Here is an 18769-nt window from a genome sequence, read left to right as displayed (position 1 = left end):
GCTTGGATGCATGGCGATAACCATGGAAAAATGTAAATGCTCAGAATGATGCGCAGAAGTTATAATCGAACGTTCGTTAATGTGGTGTGAAGTCAGTTATTGGCACCATTCTCTTACCTTGCTTTTTGTTGAAACTTTGGACCGATCCCAGCCGTTCACGCAACGCAAGGAACGTGATGATTACCATTGTTCGCTTTCAAAGGAAACTTCTTCTCTCGAGCGACTAGTCAACGACATGATTCAATCGTTATTTGAATGTTTGGAATAATGCGGTCGTTAACGGTCGAATTCTTTGCTGTAAATTGTTAAAGAGCACGCAAAAATGGCTTCTAAAAGACCATTGGTTAAACAAAAAGTGACTTATGGCTTCTCGGAAGATGGAAATTTGTATGAAAACGAAGACGATATCTCTGGCAAGCAAAGTTTAACAAAACGCGTTTCGTTTAACAATCATGAGCTGAGTGACTCAGATTCAGATGAAGAGAATTCCCTCGGAAGGATAAATCGCTCATCTTCAAAGCCTGCTGGGGATTCCCTTGATGGCCTTTTCAGGGAATCGGACTCTAAAGAAAAGGAAAGCCTTGTAGGGTTGGCAAAGGCAGCATCCCCAGGAAGATCAAGATCAAACGACAAGGGTACGTAAGTAAGTTCGTTGATGCACAAAGTATCGAATATTGCACTGTTGCAGTTGGATACATTGTATATACCACATATTTAAGCTCGAAAAGGAGTCAACAATTCAAAGAAAAAAGTATTTACGATTTGTCTTATTTTAAACACTGTGCATGTATATACAGTATAAATTAAATGATCTTTATTTAAAAAATTTTCCATTTCAACCAATACTCATTTATACTCATTATTAGATCTTGTTAGACACAAAAAATTGGTAGGAAAAATCCCAATTTAGTTAAAGATGGAATTAATCGATAATTATGCTCTGCTTATGCTGTCTTCAATTTCATTTTGTAGGGCAACCCAGGCCTGTCCCAAGATCTCGTCCAACTATTTCAGTAAAAAAGTCGCAGTTGGAAGGTTATTCTGTAACTTCTACTCAGCAGTCATCAGATGAAGAAGAAGGGAACATGTACACTGTAAAAAAATCCAGTGAAACAATTAAGACAAAGGATGGATACCCAGTCCCACCTCCAAGAACTTCGCCAAGGCAGCATTCAGAAAGGACTTCTTCATCAAATGTGGTTTCACCCAGACCTGTGCCACGATCTAGGCCAGCTTTGTCCCCTAGAGAAGGACAATCAAAATTGTTTCAACAGGACTCTGGTTTATTGAAAGATGATATGATCAGAAGAGTGAGAGATATTGAAGTTCCTGAATTCAAAGAATCTAAAAAAGCAGCAGATAAACCTGTGGTTCCTTTGAGAAGGAAAAAGACTCTAGAGGAAACACATGAAGGTACAAGACCTCAGATTACCAAAACTATTATTTCCACTTTTGAGGATGAAAGACTTGCTCCAGGCAACAATGATGGGAGAGCAATTGAACAAGATGGGAACTTGAGACATGGGAAAGTTAGAAAAGTCAAAGATCGACCTATGATTTCAGGACCAAGGTCAGATTCCTTTGAGGAATTAGAAAGCGGAGATGATACAGAAATAGTTAACAGAAAAGGTTTCTATGGCAGAGAGTATCATGAGGAAGATAAAAGTTACCAAAGGGCTCTGACAGACTCTTCCGAAGGACTTGAAAGGGTGTCACCTAAACCTTCACCTCGAAATCGCAAACAAAATCATCAAGAGGTAGAACAAAGTGTAAACCATGTCAAGCATTCAGATGCCCCTTTAATGAAGAAAGCATCAAGTCTTGAGATGTTGCAATCCAAGCAGAATTCATTTTCAGAGAAAGACATGCATGTATCTGTGCCCAAAGAAAGAGGAACTCAGAGATTGGAGTTGAAAAAGAGCCTTACGCCAAAGAGACCTGTTAGTGCTAAAAAGAGCTCTTGGATGGGCCAAGAAAGGGTCCAATCTGATATAACAGACACTTTTGAAGAGCATGTCCCTCCAGCAGAAAACATTATCATGGGAAACCAAAATGAAAGAAGCTCCAGAATGAAAAGAGGATCAGAGTTTGAATCAGGTACCTTTACAATATTTTGTAGGATTAGAGTACTTCTTTAAGTTGCAATCAAAGAAACATGATTTGAATTCTTAGTAGAGATTGACAGTGTGGCAGAGCATAGGAGTGAAAAATTGAAAGTTTTGGAGTTTGATTGCTAATAGATTACTCAAGCAACTTAATAATGTGATCTCTGTAATTGTAATAATAGTAATGATAATTATAATAATTTAGCAGTGGAAACTCCACAAGGTAGCTCTGTCCAATGTTTGCAGTTTGAATTGGAACTTGGAATGTTGGTTTTTGTGGCATGAGGAAAAATTGAGTACCCTGGAAAAAAACCCTCAGATGAGGAGGACAAGAATCAACAACAAACTCTGCCTTCATATGATGCCAGGTCTGCAAATCAAACCCGAGCGACAGCAGTGAGAGACAAGCATTCATGCCATTACACTATCCCCTGCTCCTCAAACTTGTAAACAAAGGGACTAACTTCCTAACATTGACTGATATACAGCTTAGTAATAATTTACCGCTGTAAGGTAGTTGATGAATCTCTTCATGATTTAATTGTGTTAGGTGGTGGTAAAGGAAGATCTGGACCGTTAAAGGCCAATCATCTTATTAGCCAAGTGGTGAGATCGCCACTCCCAAGAGAAACACAAACAGATGTTTGGGCAGAAACCAGTGGTGTAAGTCATGGTCAGAATCTTACAACAAAGAGATCTTTGTCATTGACAAATTTGAGAGGTACCAGCCCAGAGCTTTTAAGTGAGAGTGGAAGTGCAAGGAGCTCACAACACAGCAGCTTGATGGATACAACATCAATACGTCAGGCCGTGTTTGATGAGTGGAAGTCAAAGAAAAGTGAAAGATTGAGAGAGCAAATGGCCAGTAAGTCTGCTGAGAAGAAAAAACTTGAAGAGAAGGAAAAAGAGGAACGTCAAAGAAAAAAGGATGTAAGCTAGTGTAAACTAATAGTTAATATGTGTTTATGAAATCAATGTAACAGGTGTTCCAGGCATTCAGTTAACCCTTTACTCCCATAAGTGACCAAGACTGGATTTCTCCTTATAATATCAAGCAGACAAGTGATGAAAATAAATAAAAATGTAGATGAGGGCATGATTAGTTGATCCATTACCATATTCTCAGAACAAACATAGTAAGAATGATATGGCAGACAGTAAGGAGAATAAATAATGGCATCTTGGGAGTGAAAGGGTTCATAAAACCAAAAGTAAATGGTGGCATTTGATAGTAGGGGAGGAGTGAAAAAACCAGGGGAGATTTGAGCATTGTGTAATTTACCAGACCCAACCCAAACTTCCATCCCTTATACACTCTTCCACTACTATTGCAATGGTACTGTTTCCTATTTTTTACTTTATTTTGCTGACTGACTGCCTGGAATGCAGGCTATTATGAAAATGTACATTTTTACATCATATTTAACATTTTTATTGCTTTGGATTCCACATTTCCGGTGTATGGTTTATCAAGCCTGAATGCTTATATCTCAAAATGCTCGTGTTATGTTTAAAAGCAGTGTTTCAAAGTTTCCTTCTTTTTTTTTTTTTTTTTCATTCTTTTCCTTTCATTTAATTTATAGACTGTTTATATTTTTCAGGCAAAGATGGCTTTTGAATCTTGGAATGAAAAGAAACAAAAAGTAAACAAAGAAAAAAATGCCAAGAAAAAGGAAATAATGAATAAAGAACTGGAAAAGCAAAAAGAACAAAACCTTAGAGCAAGAGATGCAAAAAAATACTTTGAATCTTGGAAGGCAAAGAAAGATGAAGAACTTAAAAAGGAACATCATAAGAAGAAAGAGGAAGAAGTTAACAAGATAAAGAAAAATGAAGAAGAACAAAAGGAGAAAACTGTTGATTCACAAAAAGCATTTGACAACTGGTGAGACATTTATTTTTCTCCAAATTGTGACCAATAAAATTTTTATTTATTGTAGTTGTTAAATGTTAATTCTTAACACATTAATGTTCAATGACATGCTCAAATTCACAATTGGGTCTTTTATATAATGGCCACACATCAATTTGGTTTACTGTTGTCAATGGAATATTACAACTGTAATTTACATTTTTTTTTTCAGAGATTCATGGTCATTTAACAATAGGCCATTTCCAAAATACTGCTGGCCTCATTTTCAAAACAAGTCCTGGTGCTCATCCTCTCACATGATTATGAATTTTCATTCACATGCAAATTACACTAATTTTCATACAAATGGTTGAGCACCCAGCCTTGTTTTAAAATAGGTGAAAGGTAATTCGGAAAGGTCTACTGAATAACCTCAATAAGACCTACAGAAGGCAATATGGTTTGTCCATTTTTAATAATTGTTAAATTATTTATCAATAAAGGGCAAAATTACTGAGCGCTGATTGGTTGAGAGAGAGGACATTTTTTTCTTAATCGAGGGCATTTTTAGTAATCAAGAGAGGGCATGATTATCTGTTAATGATTGGCTAATCCGTTGCATAGCAACCGTTCATTATCTTGAAATTTTGATTTTCCTTCGTATAAATTTTGCCCTTTATTGATAAACAAGTAATCCCATGAGACCTCGTACTATTAAGGATTAATTGCACTTGAGTTTTCAAAATTTTGGAAAATTTTGAAAACTCTCGTGCAATTAATCCTTTATAGTACTTGGCCTCATGTGATTACCTATACTAATTAAAATAACTATAAAATTTTTTCAAAGTAATATCAATTTTAATATTTATGTTAATACATTATCATACCCAAGACACAAAGTATTTTGTGTTTTCTTTATTGTGAGATTTCACTATTAGATGTCATGTTAAAGATTGGGAGATTATCCATTTTATGTCATGAGAGTAAATTTCATTTTTTTTTTCATTTTGAATTTATGTAGGAAAAAGGAAAAAGATAAAAAGCTCACTGAAGAGTACAAGAAAAAAAGAAGGGAGGTAAATAATAACAGCATGAAAGAAGAGGAAGAAAAGTATGAGAGAAGCATTCAGTGTGCTGAGCGTTATCAGGCCTGGGTGGAAAAGAAAGGGAAACCACGCAGAGGACCACCTCCACCTACACTGACACAGAGGTACTTAGATACTGAGACATTGGAGAAAATTGAATTTGGTCATCCAGTCACCATTCACAGGCTGTTGGTAAAATGCTAACAAAAGTTCATGTTCGATGAATAATACATAAACCCTTTCTCACAAGGTGTGAACTTTCATTACAACCCTTAAAATTTATAAACTTTAAGTTACACTTTGACCTAGCAGGTTATTTTTTAAGCCTTTTTTTTAATAGGAAGTCACATCAAGGAAAGAGGATTTATCAAAAGTAAAACATTTTCATATGTACAGTATTACCCTTAAATTTAATAGAAAATGTCAATGGTCATTTTTATGGCAAACAGTAACTTTGGAAGTATTAAGCACTCTAACAACAGCTAAAAACATGGGCTCCAAGAGTGGTTTGGCTTGCCAGAGATGTCCCAAGACCATGGAGACTTTGAAGATGTTCAAAAGCTACATTTAAGGGTTATCAAGCTATCTTTGATTGCATGTAGTATTGCAAACAATACATCAGCCAAACCATTTCAATCTCTAAGGGGGGGGGGGGGGGGGGGGGTTGAGGGCCCAAAGTGGAGTGTGTCTTTAGAGAAGATGACACCATGTTATCATAGTGAGAGCTCATTTGTCATTACTTCTTTTATCTGTTGGGAACATTTGCTCCTAACCAGTTTTACCTAATTTTTTTTTTTTTCGCAGGAGTTGGTGCCCAAGTGGCAGGAAGTCAGGCAACTGTATTCCTGGTAAGGTAGGAGCTGTGATTCAAGCTCCTTCTCCCAACAGATCACGAACAATGTCAGGATCTTACTACTTCAAGCCAAACAAGGTATATGCATTAAAAAAATAACAATTCTAAAAAATGATTACTGGTTCACTTTTCAATATCATTAGAGCAAGTGACTACAATGTGATAACAATACCATATTTCCTGGAATAAGTGCACAAATTTCAGCCAAAGGGGTGGTTCCTTATTGGAAAGAGGGTGCTTAATCAAGGGGGGTGTCTATTAAGTTAGTGCAGCAATAGGACAAAAATTAAAAAGATAATGCGCATAAAGGAACTCTGCAAGCACATGGAGATAGAAATGATGGGAAGTGTCTTTAATTGAAAAGAAACTATTCTCCTATACTGATTCTAAAAAGTGGCAATAAATCAGGTGTCCTTGTATCCCTAATATTTAAGAACATGAGGAAGGAGGTGGACACATTTTCAACATTACGGCCTAGATGATGGGTGCTTGTAAAAGCACAGGCACTTATTTGAGGAAATATGGTAACTGTAATAACAATACTTTTTCTAATACAATTTTGTGCAAAATAAATTATCATTTGTTGGTCATGGGCAGATCAATCATTGATCAACCAGATGGATGACTTTTGACAAATGATCTAGCATCTTTACATGAGCAAAATTTTACTATTCAAATCAAGTAATTGGTTAGATTGCTTTACATCAGAGGAGACCATTTCCTTTATTCTTTTGACCTTAAAATGATGATCTTAAATTTAGGGGTGATGTTGTTAGAGGATATCAAATCTCTGTCTCTTTTGCATGTCAAAGAGTTCACAAATCTTCTTGGTGTTCATGTTTTTCATATTCTCACAAGAACAATTGCATGGGAGTACATTTGATGATATCATTTGACACCATCTAATTGTCTTTCAAGTGTACTAAAAAATTTGTCAATGTGTATCTTTCCCTGTCTAGTTTTGATGCTGGGGATAATGCAGTTTCTTGGACTTCACTACCATGATGATATTTGGAATTTCAAATACAACAGAAAATTAGGGTTTCTTATTTAAATTCAATTAATTTTGACTGATATATGTATTTATTAACTAAAAGGTTTTCTAGATGTTTTTTATTTTCACTCCAACTTAATCATTCAATTGCTTCATGATAAGCTTAGGAGGAAAGTCTAGTTTACCTTCACACAAATCAAAGACGCAATAATCTCAAATTACTTATAAAAATTTTTATTAGTTTAGCCATTGGATTCTTAAGATTGTGAAAATAGTTAGTAAAGAATGTCAAGTAACAAGTGAGGGTATTATTTTTGTCTGAGTAAAAGCTCCTAGGGAATTAACAGAAAAATGACTGCAGAAATTTCCAAGTACATTGTATGAATACTAAATGCTTGTTTTACCTTACACTTAACACCTTTCAGTAACAAATATTTAATTCAATGTAAACTTGCAATACAAATTCTGTAGGAGTTTTAACTATTTTAAATGACACATTTCAATTCTTGAGTAGGACTTCTGCCCAATTTTTTCAGAGTTTATTGTTAGTGTTAGTTAGACCAGTAAGATCTTCATTGAATTGAGAACTGTCTAACAGTAAAAACATAGTATTTATACAAAAGCCTGGGGTGTTACTGTAAATGACAAATTTAGTTACGTAAAGAAATGAAGCCTCAAATGACATCTGTATGTTCTGTATCTTACTGAATATTCTTCAAAAACACTGAAGTCATAACACAAGTTGAAAGTAACAAGAGAAGTACCCCTGCACTGAATCTAGTTGAAATCCTCAACAATGGAGCCACGTGACAGAGAGAAGCACATAATCTGACTAAGCTGTACATACTGAAGAGCCAAAAGCTTGAGTGTACATGTTAACTAAGTTGGTGAAAAATGTGTTACCCTTACTACTAGTGCACTGGACTCTGGTTTTTAAGGGCCACATTCCATATCTGGCCAGATCAATGTGTTGTGTTCTTGGGCAAAACACTTCACTCTCACAGTGCCTCTCCCAAGGAGGATAAATGGGTACAAGTGAACTGTCAGGGTTGCCTGAGGAAGCCTGGGGAGGCCTGAGGAAGTGCTGGGAAAGAGGGGTGTGGTAACTTGCCATGGACTGCCACCCCATCCAAGGGGAGTTGCAATACTCCAAGCCACTTTGTCTATGAAAATCAGGACAAGTTCCAATAGATAAGAGCAGACTTAACTTCTAGTCATAGACAGGATTTGCGACTCATGAGCCATTTTAACCTAATTGCGTGTTGTTTTCTTCCAGAGGATTATTCCTTGCCTGCAATCACAATGTATACTTTTTTATTGATTCAGTACTAATATCTCCAGGTGTATATTCACAGAATTAAATTCTACATACTTGTATAATATATTTACAAAATGTTGATGATACATCTCTTCAAAATGGTGGTATTCATACTAGGATCAACATTGCCAGATACAGATCAGAAAACAACAAACAACTTGGACTGTAAAATAGGTTTGATTGTATACATTTACATCGATCCACCAAAATAAAAATTTTCATATCCTTCTGTTTTCACTTGCCAAGAACCAATTCTTGGTCACACCTACAAATGAAGAATATTTTTTTCTTCTCAAAAGAAGTGACTGCTTTTCCTCATTAAGTGCTAAGGTCCATTTCCTGCACTCCAGTCATAGCTTCTTCCTCCTCATTCTCTGGCAACTCTTCTAAATTCTTGTCCTCATTTTCCCTCAACAGCTCTACTTGATAATCTGAGGTAGAGTGCTCAAAGTAGCTGGCTATGTGATGCTGTTAGAAGCAACAATACACAAAGTCATGTAGGTTTATATGTGTCATGAGCAAGACAGTCTTACAGTACCTAAACAGGGCTGTAATCAGTTACAGTGCCTCAACCTGTTACACCCTAGCATGAGTATGCATATTCTTCATACTGTTTTCTATACATTTCCTAAGATGCTGACAAGGAGAATTTTTTCACAATCAAGAGCTTCTTTAGTTTGTGATCATTTCCTTTATTCTTGTGACTTTAATGTTGGACCCAGGGGGGATGATGTAAAGTGAAATTAGATGCAAGCCACTCAAAGGGGTTAAAGGGTTGAGAAGAACTGAATAATTCATTAACCATTCATTAACCATTAACCATTAACCCTCTAACTCCCATGAGTAATCAAGACAGAATTTCTCCTTACAATATCAACCAGACAAGTGATGAGAATAAAGAAAAATATCAATTTAAGGATAATTAGTTGATCCAATACTAAATTCTCTGAACTAACATTATAAGAATTGTATGGTTGACAGTAAGGAGCATAACAAATTTGATCTGGGAGTTAAAGGATTAAAGATTCTGCAAGTACATCTCTGAGCTCTAAGTTAATTAAAAAGTATAGCACTAAAACAATCAAATGTCAAAAAAAAAAAAAGGTTTTCAGACTTTTTTCTCCACAACAATGTAATTGTAAGTGAGACCTTCATCCATCAAGAAAGGTTACCAGAAACAAGAATTCCAGGAAAGTCTTAGATCAAGTCCTCTGTGACCCTTCCCAAATGGGTGAGTTAGCTAGAAAGTCCGCTGACAAAGCAATTTTCATGCCCTAGATAACTACACTGTAGAAAGTATTTCTCTACCTCTGTATTGTTCTTGATATGCTGCACATCTGTTGGCAGACTGAGTCCATTTTTGCCGATTAACAGTCAAGTGGTAAATATTGAAGTGAGGAGAAATTGCTTTAAATAGTGTGTAATTAATTACATCAAATCTACCTCTTTGAGTGGCTTGATACACTGAACCATGTTTGCCAGCCTAAAAATTGTCCTTACTAAAAGGTCTTTCACCTGTAAAAATAAATAAATAAAGTGAGCAAAGCTAGTGACACAAAGACCATCACATTTAATGAAGAAAAAAAAAATCTGTATCCAAATTAGGTAACTCAGTCAGTCCTTATCCTAGCTTCTGTACCATGAAGTGCCTGGGGGTATTTTTAATCTACCTGGGTTGGGTGCTCATCCATCACGGCTTACCCCTCACTATTTTTTTTCAGACCTCTCTCTACACCCTAACATCAGTATGCATATTCTCCATACTGTTTTCAAGACCTTTCTTAAGATGCTGACAAGGAGAATTTGTTTAACAATCAAGAGCTGCTCTAATTGGTCATCATTTCCTCTATTCTTGGGACCTTACTGTTTGATTCAGGGGGTGAATTAAAAGGGTTCCTGGCTGGAGAGAGGCGATGTAAGGGCAAAGAGCCTGGCCCTAAAATTAACTAAAACCATCAATTATATACTGTACCTTGGTTCTGTTCATGAATGCAGCCCTTGGATCTTTGATATCCCCATTCACTGTTCTCAGCTTGTTGGTCAACTTTTCTAGAAATGGCTTAATATAGAACACAACAAGGTACTTATTATTGCTACTGACAAGTACAAACAAAAATGTCTCAAATCTCTCACATTTACATTATAGGTACTTAATATGGTACCACAGTACCAACTGGTGAAAATGTGAATTTGTGAAGGAAGTTTACCAAATAGTCTGATGTGTAACTTGGCAAGATTCATACAGAACTTCAGTGAATGAAAACTTTTAATTTTAGATGATTCCTCAGCAATGAAAGTTGTCAAAATATTTTCAAATATCCTGAACTTTCATGAACTACAATAAAAAATATAGGTTGGTCAACAAGTTTGTTCAAGAGGAAAAGATCAATGCACCTGTTTACTTTGTCCATTGATTCAAGAGGAGAAAAAAAAAATTCCCCATGTTCTCTAAATGCACAGTGCAATAACATGCAGTACAGGATGCACAGTGCAATAACAAGGAATCGTTTTCAGTGTTCTCCCATATTTTAAGCATAACAGGTAAAATAAATTTTCAAACCGGTAAAGCAATCCTTTCACGTGTTGAATTTTCAAGAATTCCAAGCAATTTTAAACAGTAGTAAGAGGTACTACAGGCAGTAAATGTTAACGGTTACCGCCTGAAAAGGAGAACACTGATTTTAAGGTAGCTTTAACCCTTTAACTCCCAGAACCCACACCTCTGAATCCTAGATATAATTATGTACAATATTTTGAAAAAGTAAAACTATTAAACTTCCTTTCATCATATGTTAACCACTTTGAAACTTGCCATGGTAACTAAACTCCATATCATTTTCATCTGCTTCAATTCACTGGAGAGGTACTTCAAAAGGCTACAATAGCTTCAGTGTTATAAACCACAATTACATCATCATATTATCATGCTTCCTCGTCTTTAATCTGTAGAACAAATGAATCGTGATTTACCCTTTCTTTAGAGGGCAGGTCCTCACTTCCAACAGCAAAGCTGATCAAAGAAATTATGGTGTGCAGGAGGAAATAATCTGACTCATCTGTAGGCTTAATCTGTGCCACAAGATTAACCAAACTAGCTACCTGTAAAAAAAATTGTCAGAGAAAAAAATGCTCAAGTCAACATGACAGATAGCATTTTGGAAAATGTGTATCATTTTCCAGTAGGAGTGAAAACCAAAATTTCAAGACCTTGATTTCCCTTTCATGTATGGCCTGATCTGCAAGTACAAGTTTTTGGGTTTTTGACTTAACTGTAAATGAATGTGGACATTGCAAAGGGACCATATTTTTTTTTCTTTCTACAGAATATCAAGACCATTTTTTGTTCAACAAAAAAGCTCCTCTCCTGCATGTTGCAAAATTACAGCAAACTATTGCACACCGACTATGAATAGTATGGAATGGTTGCATTAAGAAAAAAACCTACAAAGCTTAAACATAAACCTGTTCTGACATTTACATAAATCCTTCTTAATACAGTCATTTCACAGTGTTTTTTGGTTACTTTTCTTGGAAGTTGCTACACTAAACTAATTCTCATTACTCTGCCAATATATTTTAGCCCTTTAACTCCCAGACATGATTAACATGTAACCTCTCCCTAAAATATCCACATCTAATCCAGCAAACAGGCAATTAGAATACTCAAATTTATCACTTAGAAGTTATCTTGATCTAACACCCAATTCCTGTAAATAAATTAAAAGGAAAGGTGTAGCAGCTAGCTGGGGCAATCAACAATAAGGTCTTGGGTGTTTAAAGAGTTAAAACTTTGTAATTTTTCATCAAACCATCTCACCTTTACATTTTCTGGAACAATTACATTGCATCTGTCCCCACCAAGGTTTTCTCCAGTTTCCTCCTGATTCAGAAACTTGGGCACTAACCAGTGAAGCAGTGTCAAACTAAGACAGCGCTGAAGCTGAATCCCATAAGTGGATGGAGGCTGAATTTCGACAAGATACAACAGATTCCGATGGTCTGTGCTCAGTTTTGTCAAAATACCACACAACTCTTTAATCTGAAATGTACAAACAGGTCACACACCCAGTCAACCCTACTTTGCTAACAGAGTTACCTTCTAAATAGAACAAGAAAGATGGTAAGTTTGGAGCTTTTTAAAGAAGTAGAGAAAGATTTTTTTTTCATCTTTTCATGAGCATGGGACGAAGAAAAACTTCTGTTCCCCATGAGGAATCAAACTTCAAACCTTCGGATTCCACGCTCCACACTGAGCTACAGCTAAATAGTTCTTTGGTTAGCCTCCAATCACAGAAAAAGTGTTAAGACAATAAAGCAAACCTTTCAGTCATTTTCAAATCTTGTAGTTATTTTGGCCCTACATTAATTTATGGTACCATTTTGTCTTCCTCTCCCTCCTAAAGAGTACTTTTTCATATGTGTCGCTGGGCAAAAATGGCAGAGACAATGATTGAGAAAAGAGAGAAGATTTGTTTTTTAAATTAGTTCTTTATCTAAGCACTAGGCATTTTTTACTTAGATCTTGTCCTGATTTTAGGTTTTAGCTCAGCTTATTTGAAGTCAGCAAGCCTTCCTAACAGAGCTTGGCTAGACACCTCACATGCCTAACACCCTTAAATCACTGATAGCCTAACAGAGACATTAGAAACAGTACCTCATCAGGCCACTGCATCTCTCCAAAACAACTTAGCACTGCTGCAATACACATCTCAATATCAAACACTACAGTGTGAAGCCTTGTATCTAGTGCCAACCGACACATCAGCACCATGAGGTTTCTTAAATCCTGAACAGTGTATGACTGAGGACACTTTTGAAGACTGTGAGTAAGCAGCTGAACAAGGTGCATCACATTGATGAGAGGAAAACTTTCAGTCTGCATCACACCTCCAACTGTTTCTTCTTCCATGTGGATTGCATCCGTGGAGTTCTCACTCAACAAAACTTCTCTTATACTTAATTGATTGACAAGATCTCCAGGATAAAGTCTTGGAATCCTAGCACCATAGGAAAAAAGCTCCTTCAAGACTGTCTTGATACCAGGAACCCACAGGGTACCTCTGGAGTTTGGTGGGATATCATCTCTATCCTGCAATAAAGAATATATACTGTTTGCTCCATGTGACAAGATTACAACAAAGCACTGTTACTATAAACAACTCTGAATAGAAAAAAACAGACTTCAGTTACATTAAACACCAACCAAAAGCCTATGAGTCAATCCCCCAAACTAATTGAAATTTTGCTCATGCTAGTGTCTGAGACATCATACCATCCAGAACATACCCAAGCTGTTTTTTGGGGGTGTTTTACAATGACATCTGCCATAATATATACACCACTACCAGCTTAAATCTGATGTAGGCACTCTTACAATAAAAATTCAATCTTCAACTTAAATTCTCAATTTCGATGCTAACTTTGCCAAAAGTGCCAAAAGTAGTGATTAAGCCTCCTGCAAGAACAAGATCACTTTTTCCAACTATGTTTTATTTTAATTGTCTACCATTACCAGGTCATGTTCTGCTTTAGTTGCTTTGGGAGAGCAAGATCAAATGAGAAAGTGAGATCATTTTCTAATAAGTTAAATTCCACAAAAGTATGAACCCAAGTAATGCTGTATACAACACAAGATTTTTGTGCTTTGGAGGTTAGTGCCATTCAGCCTACAATGCTAGCTCTGCATAGTGCATTTAGTCCACAAAAATTTCCATATTGGATGAGAATGAGAACATTTTTCATTATGACAGCCTTCAAAGCACTATGCTAAATGTACATCTACCTCTGTGGCTGCTTCAAGCATGATCCAAAGGACTTGAAAAGATGTGATAATGACATGCTGATCTCTGTGACAACACATGATTTGAAATAGCCATTCTGCCACCTCAGATGGGCAAGGTTTATCCAGGTAATGCTGCAGTACCCACCCTCCACACAACAACTCCTGTAGCTCAATGTCTGAGGCTAAAACCAGCTTTGTCTCAAAAGAGTTGCCTTGCGGATGAGGAACCATTGATAGACGGGGAAAATCTTGAGACTGAAAAAAAAAAACATAACAATCAAGAGTAAGGCTCTCTCAACACTTTTCAAATAAGTAACACATTATCTAAGAGAAGGCCAGTCAGCGAATCCAAACTAACCCTCTGAGGACCAATAGACACTTGAGGAACTTACTGTAACATTAGGATGAAACACTGGGAAAATATCCTCTCCAGGCAGTTCTTCAGAAAAATCATGCACCTCCACAAGAAACTTTTTGAAGTCCTGAGGTAAGGAGCAGTCTCTCAGGTCACGTCCATCTGCAATCAAAGGTAAAAGCATGAATGTAAGTACTATTCAAACCCTTAGGTGGACTGTACTGGAAAGAAATACAATAAATCCATTATAAGAGAGGTTACAATATACATGTAAATGTGAAAAAAACTGTTTGTTTTGACAATAGTACATGTAGATTATATAGTGTGATTGTCCAGTTGAAGGTACATGCAGTCTTAAAATAGCCTGTTGGTGACAGCAACTGACCTCTGACCTCTTGAGTAGAGTCAAGTTGGTCATGAGAATAGCCAGAATCACTTGTCTCTTCTCAAATTGTCAAAGAAAATTTATTTCCTATCAACAATGATCCTTATTACAGTACTTCCCTCAGCCAAAAATGATCTATTGTATCCAATTTACAAAAGGAAAAGTTGTATCCTGTCTAATGATGACCAGAAAAAAAAACTAGTTTAAAACTCTCAATAATTGGAAAAGTATCCAGGGTAAGTGAACAAAATCTAACTTGTTGAGACAATGGGAGATAAGTAAGGCACTATTAATAGTTACCCAAACAACACTTTACTTGTTGTCTTGTTAAAATCTTTTCAGAAATGTTCTCAACCAAGATCAAAACTGTGGTAAGGGAATGACAAGAGATGACTATTGGTCGTATCAATGAATTTGGCTAAATTAAATACATTGTATTCCCTATTTCATAATGAATTTAGCAGGGTACACGTCAGTGTCTCAGTGATCCACTAAAAGAAAACTTACCATCAGTTAGGTCTTCCTCTGATTCTATATCACTGAATGTACTTGGAATTGGCAGTTGACCAATACCTCCATTATCAATCCCTTGTTGTAGCTCTTCCTCCATCTTAGCAAGCTCAGCATTCCTTTCTCTATGCTTAACTTTGTCGGCAATCAACTTTTCAAAGGAGAGTTTGTACTTGATGGTCTTCTCCTCTCCCTCTCCTCTAGAAATTGGGGAGGGAGTAGAATAAACTGGAGCAACTCCTTTTTCTGGAGTGCAAATATCTGGTTTCAACTTTGTCTTTTCATAGAGAAATCTTGGCGGTGTTAAAAGATCCTCATCAGAGGAATCTGAGCCTTCAGGTAAAGTCCCTTCATCCTCTTCAAAAAGCTTCTTGCCACTAATGATTTGGTCCATGCCTTTATCAAATTCCTCCTCTTTAAGTTCATCAGAGCTGCTATTTTGGTCTGTTCCCTTGAAAGGAACCAAACCAGAATCAATAGGAGAACCACAATCAACTATAGTCTCCTCAACATGTGCATCAGAAGTTTTTGTATAGTTCCCGTCAACATCATTACCAATACGCCCTTGCAATCTCACTGGAAAATTATCAGGGCTATTGTCTCTGCATTTTTTCACACCCTTATTCTTTGATTTTAATGATCCATCAGGTGATTTGCTCACAATTTCTTTTTCATTCAACTCATCATTACCTTGTTTTTTTTCCTTGAAAACTTTACAACTCTTTTCTTTGTTCTCCAAATCTTTAACAGTTGACTCTTTGTGGATTTGATTGTGCAAATCTTTCTCAAAAAACGAGCTTTCATTCACATCAGTATCAAGTTTTTCTTCTTTTCCATTATCAATATCACTACCATCTGTAGAGTCGTAGTTTGTGGAATCCGTCACACTTCTACCACATGAATCGTCCAAAGATTCAGTATCATCACAGGTTGAATAAAAAGTCTCATCACCAACACTATCAGACACAGTTATTCCCGCAGCTGAAGTAGAGTTAGTAAATAAAGCTGAAGCCTGTGTTTTTCCTTCATGTTTGCTTCCATGGACTGAACAGTTATGTCCATCAATACCTAATGGTGAACTGACAGCAGGTTTAACTAGTGAATTGCAACTGCTACCCTTATCATTTTCCTTACTGTCTGCATTTGGAATCATGCTTTTGTCTTTAGAACCAAAACTGTTTTTGTCATTTGGCAATCCCTTGAAATGTGGTTCCTTGAGCTCTTTGTTGTCTGGTAACTTGTCCTTACTCATAGGGTTGCAACTTTTCCTTGGGCCTGATGACGAAAAAAAAAATTTTAATACCAACTGTGAGAGAGAGTAGATATTACTGGAGAAGTACGCTCCAGAAACTGTGCACTTTGTACCTCCTTCATAAATGAGTACATATAAAATTATGTCAAGCACTGTGTTTTGAGATTGATCTGACCTTTCAGAAATGTCTGTTAATTAATGTGCTGTTCATTCTACTTTGTATGATAAACTGAATTATAGATATATTTTGATTGGTTCTTAGCTATGATCTATTGGAGGACTGACACATAGATGAAATCACCATTAGCATTTTTTGTCTCAATTTGTTATGCAACAAATAGATTTCATGATGCAGTGGGTCTCTGCAGCAATAAATCATAGAAAACACCAAAATGTGATAAGAACATCAAGGACAAAATCAGCTGTGCCTCATCTGCCACATTCTTTTTTGGCATCATCTGTAATCTATTACTGATGCAAGGCAACTTAAAAACCTTTTGTCAAATAGAGTACATTTAAAATAGGCTATTTCCAAATTACCTTTTACCTCTTTTTCAATTAATTTGCTTATGAATGAAAACTTATAATTATATGAAAAGATGAGCACCAGGACTCGCTTTGAAAATGAGACCAAAGTTACAGTGTACAATGTAATTTGGAAGTGGCCTATTATGACAAGTACTTCATTTTGAGATTGACCAAACCTTTAAAAAAGTGTCAGTTAATGTGCTGTTAAATTGACTACAGACACTGCCATTATGAATCTTGCTTAGCAGCCTGTTCAATTGGCTGTAATATGAGAAAGTCTTGCTCCAATAGTTCTAGCCTTGGGCTATCTATCTGAAACAATTACGAGCTACATCCTGATAAAAGCTTCTTTTTGGTGAGAACAACAGCAAACGTGGTTTGGGGACCACACACTATGATTTTATGTTTATAACTAGATTAAAAAGTTGTTTTCAAACTAGCACCATCCACAGGTTTTGAACCATTGGATTTCTCTAACTAACCTGAAATTTTAGTGATCAAAGACTGAATTAAATAGCAATGTAGGTAAAAGTCAAGGTTTCTAAAGGGTCAAAAGTGAAAACTATTATCACTGCAGACAACTTCAGTTTCACATTTCTCTAAATTGTTTTCTAACAAATACTTGTATAATAATATTGCCACACTTACTTATGACTAGTTAAGTGTTTCTAAATATCAACCTACCCTTAGATGTCAAACCCTTGAAAAATTTTGTAATTTCTTGATTTCTATGGGATAAAATATGTCACTCAAGAGTTAACGTTGACAACAAGTTCTATCAACAGGTCTAATTTTGGCTAACAAGAGTGAAGAATACAAATATAGAAGTCTGAAAACGCTACTTGTGAGGCCTTTATAATCTACAGGAGTTTTACATCTACGTTTAAGTCGGATACAGTGTGTGGAGATGTTAAGTTTTAATGTTACGTTAATTGTCTTAATTGTATGCAAAGTATGCCATAGAACTTGAGCTTACAATACTTAGCCTAGAGCATACTTATGAAAGGTTCATAGATCCAGTAAATCAAAGATACATCTTACCCCTTTCCTTTTGCCGAAGACGGCAGCTTTCTTTTCATTTTTCACAACGGTCCAGTAAATGAGAGGAAAGTTGTCTCATCGTTCACATGTCGGCGCCATCTTGATGATCGACGCGCCAAATTTCATATGCGCAGCGCCTGTGTATTCTAACGACAACGCTGACAATGGTGTATGGTGGCGCTACAGAAAAAATAGGTACGCATCGGCGTACATAGTATTTCTGCATCATTTTGTTTACTTAGGGGAAACAGGAGGCCCGGCCTCTGCGCGAAGGCTAAAATTTAAATTGAGGATAAGGTTATAATTTTGATTAAAAAAATTTACAAGCTTTGATCATTGATTTATTTTTTATGAATTTAACATCCGTGTGACCACTTTTGGTAAAAAAAAATTCCGTGTTGAGGTGCGTCAACAAATCAAATTCGTGTGCATCTCTGATCAGGACACTAATTATGACCCTTTAACCTTTTTTTTTCTTTTTTTTTTTTTTTTGCATCCTTCACCTTATTTAGCCACAAACAACTGATGAAGGATGTATTTTGAGGAATAATGCCTCTGTGAAAAAACAGGAACAAGGAAAACAGGGAAGACTTTTTGTTCCAGAGACAAAAGCATGATTCCGAATGCGGTCAGCAAAGAAAATGACCAAGGCCGTAGCAGTTGCAATTCACTAGGAACAAAGATAATCCTCAAACTGAAAAGTTCCAGA

General features: G+C 36.2%; 2 protein-coding genes across 3 annotated transcripts; one reads left to right on the top strand and one right to left on the bottom strand.

The window, feature by feature from the left end:
• Window positions 1–10: 10 nt before the first annotated feature.
• On the top strand, window positions 11–8057 carry LOC131786275 (microtubule-associated protein 9). The gene is made up of 7 exons (XM_059103308.2): window positions 11–635; window positions 973–2097; window positions 2656–3035; window positions 3707–3990; window positions 4979–5167; window positions 5847–5973; window positions 6855–8057. The coding sequence occupies exons 1-7, from the start codon at window positions 323–325 to the stop codon at window positions 6858–6860; spliced, it is 2424 nt and encodes an 807-aa protein (XP_058959291.2). The 5' UTR covers window positions 11–322; the 3' UTR covers window positions 6861–8057.
• A 129-nt stretch (window positions 8058–8186) lies between these two features.
• On the bottom strand, window positions 8187–18184 carry LOC131786274 (SMC5-SMC6 complex localization factor protein 2). 2 transcript variants are annotated; one of them, XM_059103305.2, is made up of 11 exons: window positions 18061–18184; window positions 17704–17747; window positions 15237–16514; window positions 14382–14506; window positions 13990–14244; window positions 12862–13296; window positions 12025–12246; window positions 11178–11306; window positions 10180–10266; window positions 9651–9722; window positions 8187–8675 (listed from the first exon to the last, which is right to left on the bottom strand). In XM_059103305.2, exons 1-11 carry the CDS (start codon window positions 18096–18098, stop codon window positions 8526–8528), a joined length of 2835 nt encoding a protein of 944 aa, XP_058959288.2. In that variant the 5' UTR covers window positions 18099–18184; the 3' UTR covers window positions 8187–8525. The 2 variants fall into 2 exon arrangements, with proteins under 2 accessions (XP_058959288.2, XP_058959289.2); XM_059103306.2 differs by lacking the exon at window positions 17704–17747 and having other exon boundaries at window positions 18061–18175.
• Between the last annotated feature and the right edge of the window lie 585 nt (window positions 18185–18769).

This window comes from Pocillopora verrucosa, chromosome 1, assembly GCF_036669915.1.
Source record: "Pocillopora verrucosa isolate sample1 chromosome 1, ASM3666991v2, whole genome shotgun sequence".
NCBI lineage: Eukaryota > Metazoa > Cnidaria > Anthozoa > Scleractinia > Pocilloporidae > Pocillopora > Pocillopora verrucosa.
Note: the sequence above shows the minus strand (reverse complement) of the source record. Positions and strands in the feature narration are given on the sequence as shown.

What these genes read in the sequence shown, in the direction of transcription:
- LOC131786274 (XM_059103305.2), bottom strand. Translation starts at nt 18,098, where the DNA reads ATGAAAAGAAAGCTGCCGTCTTCGGCAAAAGGAAAGGG. An exon ending in AGAGGAAGACCTAACTGATG is followed by an intron (nt 14,507 to 15,236) that starts GTAAGTTTTCTT and finishes CTTTGATTGCAG; the next exon opens with ATGGACGTGACCTGAGAGAC. An exon ending in TTGTTCCAGAAAATGTAAAG is followed by an intron (nt 11,307 to 12,024) that starts GTGAGATGGTTT and finishes TTTTTTTTACAG; the next exon opens with GTAGCTAGTTTGGTTAATCT.
- LOC131786275 (XM_059103308.2), top strand. Translation starts at nt 323, where the DNA reads ATGGCTTCTAAAAGACCATTGGTTAAACAAAAAGTGACTTATGGCTTC. An exon ending in ATCAAGATCAAACGACAAGG is followed by an intron (nt 636 to 972) that starts GTACGTAAGTAA and finishes TTCATTTTGTAG; the next exon opens with GGCAACCCAGGCCTGTCCCA. An exon ending in CAAAAAGCATTTGACAACTG is followed by an intron (nt 3,991 to 4,978) that starts GTGAGACATTTA and finishes GAATTTATGTAG; the next exon opens with GAAAAAGGAAAAAGATAAAA.